The sequence below is a fragment of the Macrobrachium nipponense genome, chromosome 17 (assembly GCF_015104395.2).
Source record: "Macrobrachium nipponense isolate FS-2020 chromosome 17, ASM1510439v2, whole genome shotgun sequence".
NCBI lineage: Eukaryota > Metazoa > Arthropoda > Malacostraca > Decapoda > Palaemonidae > Macrobrachium > Macrobrachium nipponense.
In genome coordinates, this window is record NC_087210.1 from 32,519,253 (window position 1) to 32,521,494 (window position 2,242).

The window sequence follows — 2,242 nt, forward strand, 5'->3', positions numbered from 1 at the left end:
GCAATTGTATTCTTGTTTCACCAATTAAATATAGTGTGAATAAGACCTGTCCACCGTGGTGAGGGTTGGCATTCCGTGGTGTTTTACCCTATATGCTTGTATAGTGGCATCGTAGTTTTAGTTGCATAATATAAACTAATATAAGAATACAGGAAAAAAAAACGAGAATGAATTGAAATTTCAAATGAGGCTCGCTCTCCGAGAATCTGGCGGCCTGTTTTGTGGTCGTCTGGTGTGGGTTTTTTTTTTTTTTTTTTTTTATTCCATCTAGGGTAAAACATCACAGCAAGCCAAACAGGCCACCTACAATCAACGCTTGCCACCCTCCGAAAAAGTAACATTATAACGCGTCCTGAACCGGAGATGGGCATCAGTCGCGACTTGTTGTTGGTGAGAAACGGAGCTAAAGACCTCTACTCTCCTTTCAAAGTAAGTATTTTCTCCAAAGTTAGAAATTAAGGCCAAATTTTGCCAAATTTTAAGATTTAAACAGAGGGTAGTGAAAAGGGTGGCTACGGCAGTGGAAATCTCACCAAAACGCTTTAGAAATTTTTACTTACAACTAAAAATGTTTCGAAGATTGACGCCATCTTGATGTTTACGGAGTCGCTTGTGTCAACAAACTTCATTTCCATTTGTGCTAAATCTGCCACACCACTTGTACCCATAGACGCTGGGGCACTTTCATAACAACAATCGTAAACCAACCTCTTACCAGCACTTATTCAAGGGGACTACGGCATTCTTTGCGGCGTTTTGCGCTCTTCAATTGTTTATCAGTGTTGTCAATTGGTATGTGTTTACCCTCCAAACTAGGTATAAGACTTACACAAAACCAGGGAAATAAGTGAAATTAGCGTATCTATTTGTATTATATATACGTACATATTACAGCAATTTTATCATTACTGCATTACTATGACAACTAGAATTCATCGAAACAGTTTGTAAATGCATCGGCGTATGTGACGCTCCACTAGATTGGCAACGATGAGTCATTTTTCCTCACGTCGTCTGCTCGTAAGTATACATCCGAAACATTTGTAATTTTTGGGGGTTAATTTGGTTGCAAAAAAGGGATAATAGACATGAATTAAATAAACATTTTGAAGTAAAGTTAAACTAAATATTGAGTAAAGTAAACAATTAAGGGAATAAAGCTTTGCATCTCATAATCATTGTCGTCGTCTGCTGCTCGTAACTGTGTTTGCGGAGTGAGTGCTTAGGAACCAGGAACCACAGCGTGGTTCAAGTGCACTGTGGAGTGAATTAAGACCAAAATGTGTATAATTACAATCAAATAAGCACTGTGGAGTTTCAGTTGTGATGGCAGTAAGGATAAAAAACCACCGATTACAAGGTAAGAATGAATTCAGTTCCAACCATACCCCGGGAATAACAAGTTTTCATACTTTCACTAATATAGGCAACAAAATGTTGTGTTATTGTGCTGATTACAACTGCAATCTTGAGTAAGATCAATAAACGTTACAGTATATACGCTAACATTGTTCAAATGAGTGCTGGGAAGGCTGGGGAAAGATGGTGGCCGTCACTGTCATCAGAACCTTCCATGCAAACGTAGCCGCCATATTGGGATTTTTTCAAAACTTGCCTTGAAAAAACAAATATATTTTACGAAGAGCTCACATGCTTATTTTAGTTCGTATGGGGCTTTTTCATATATCACATTATGTTGACGAAACTTCAATCTTTTAAATGGTATGCTTAGAGTTGCAATTGAATATTCTTGTTTATTCTTGTTTTCACCATTTAAAATATCGAGTGAATAAGACCCGTCCACCGTGGTGAGGGTTGGCCTTCCGTGGTGTTTTACCCGGTAAAACTTGACAAAGCTTGCGCGGCCTATGAAGCGCCAAAAAAAAACACGAAAAACGTATGTTTTGGCCTAATTTTCGATAACATGCAGTTAAATATTAGTATATATATATAAACTATAGAAACGGTAACGGGACCCCTGTTGGGAACCGGGGTTTTTGGGTGGGGGAACACAGACAGAATAAAGGGCAAAATGGATAGTGTTTCCAGGCGTAATTTTCGTAAAACGGTAAAAGGGGGGTAAGGGGGGGACCTATTGGGAAAACCGGGGTTTTGGGTAGGGGGAAACAGAGACGACAAAAATTAACACTGGGAAATCCACGAAAACGGCTGTAGGCGACCCCCTTATCTACTACAAACCCAATTAAGGGAAAACCCACGAAAACGGCGGTGAGGCTGACCC

The 2,242-nt window shown here is 39.4% G+C and overlaps 1 protein-coding gene across 1 annotated transcript in view; it reads right to left on the reverse strand.

Annotated features, from left to right (window-relative positions):
* LOC135195872 ((Lyso)-N-acylphosphatidylethanolamine lipase-like) overlaps positions 1-668 on the reverse strand; it is a 182,452-nt gene extending 181,784 nt beyond the window's left edge. The window contains exon 1 of the mRNA XM_064222382.1: positions 561-668. Within this exon, the coding sequence (XP_064078452.1) occupies positions 561-668 (108 nt within the window). The remainder of the gene's footprint in view (positions 1-560) is intronic.
* Between the last annotated feature and the right edge of the window lie 1,574 nt (positions 669-2,242).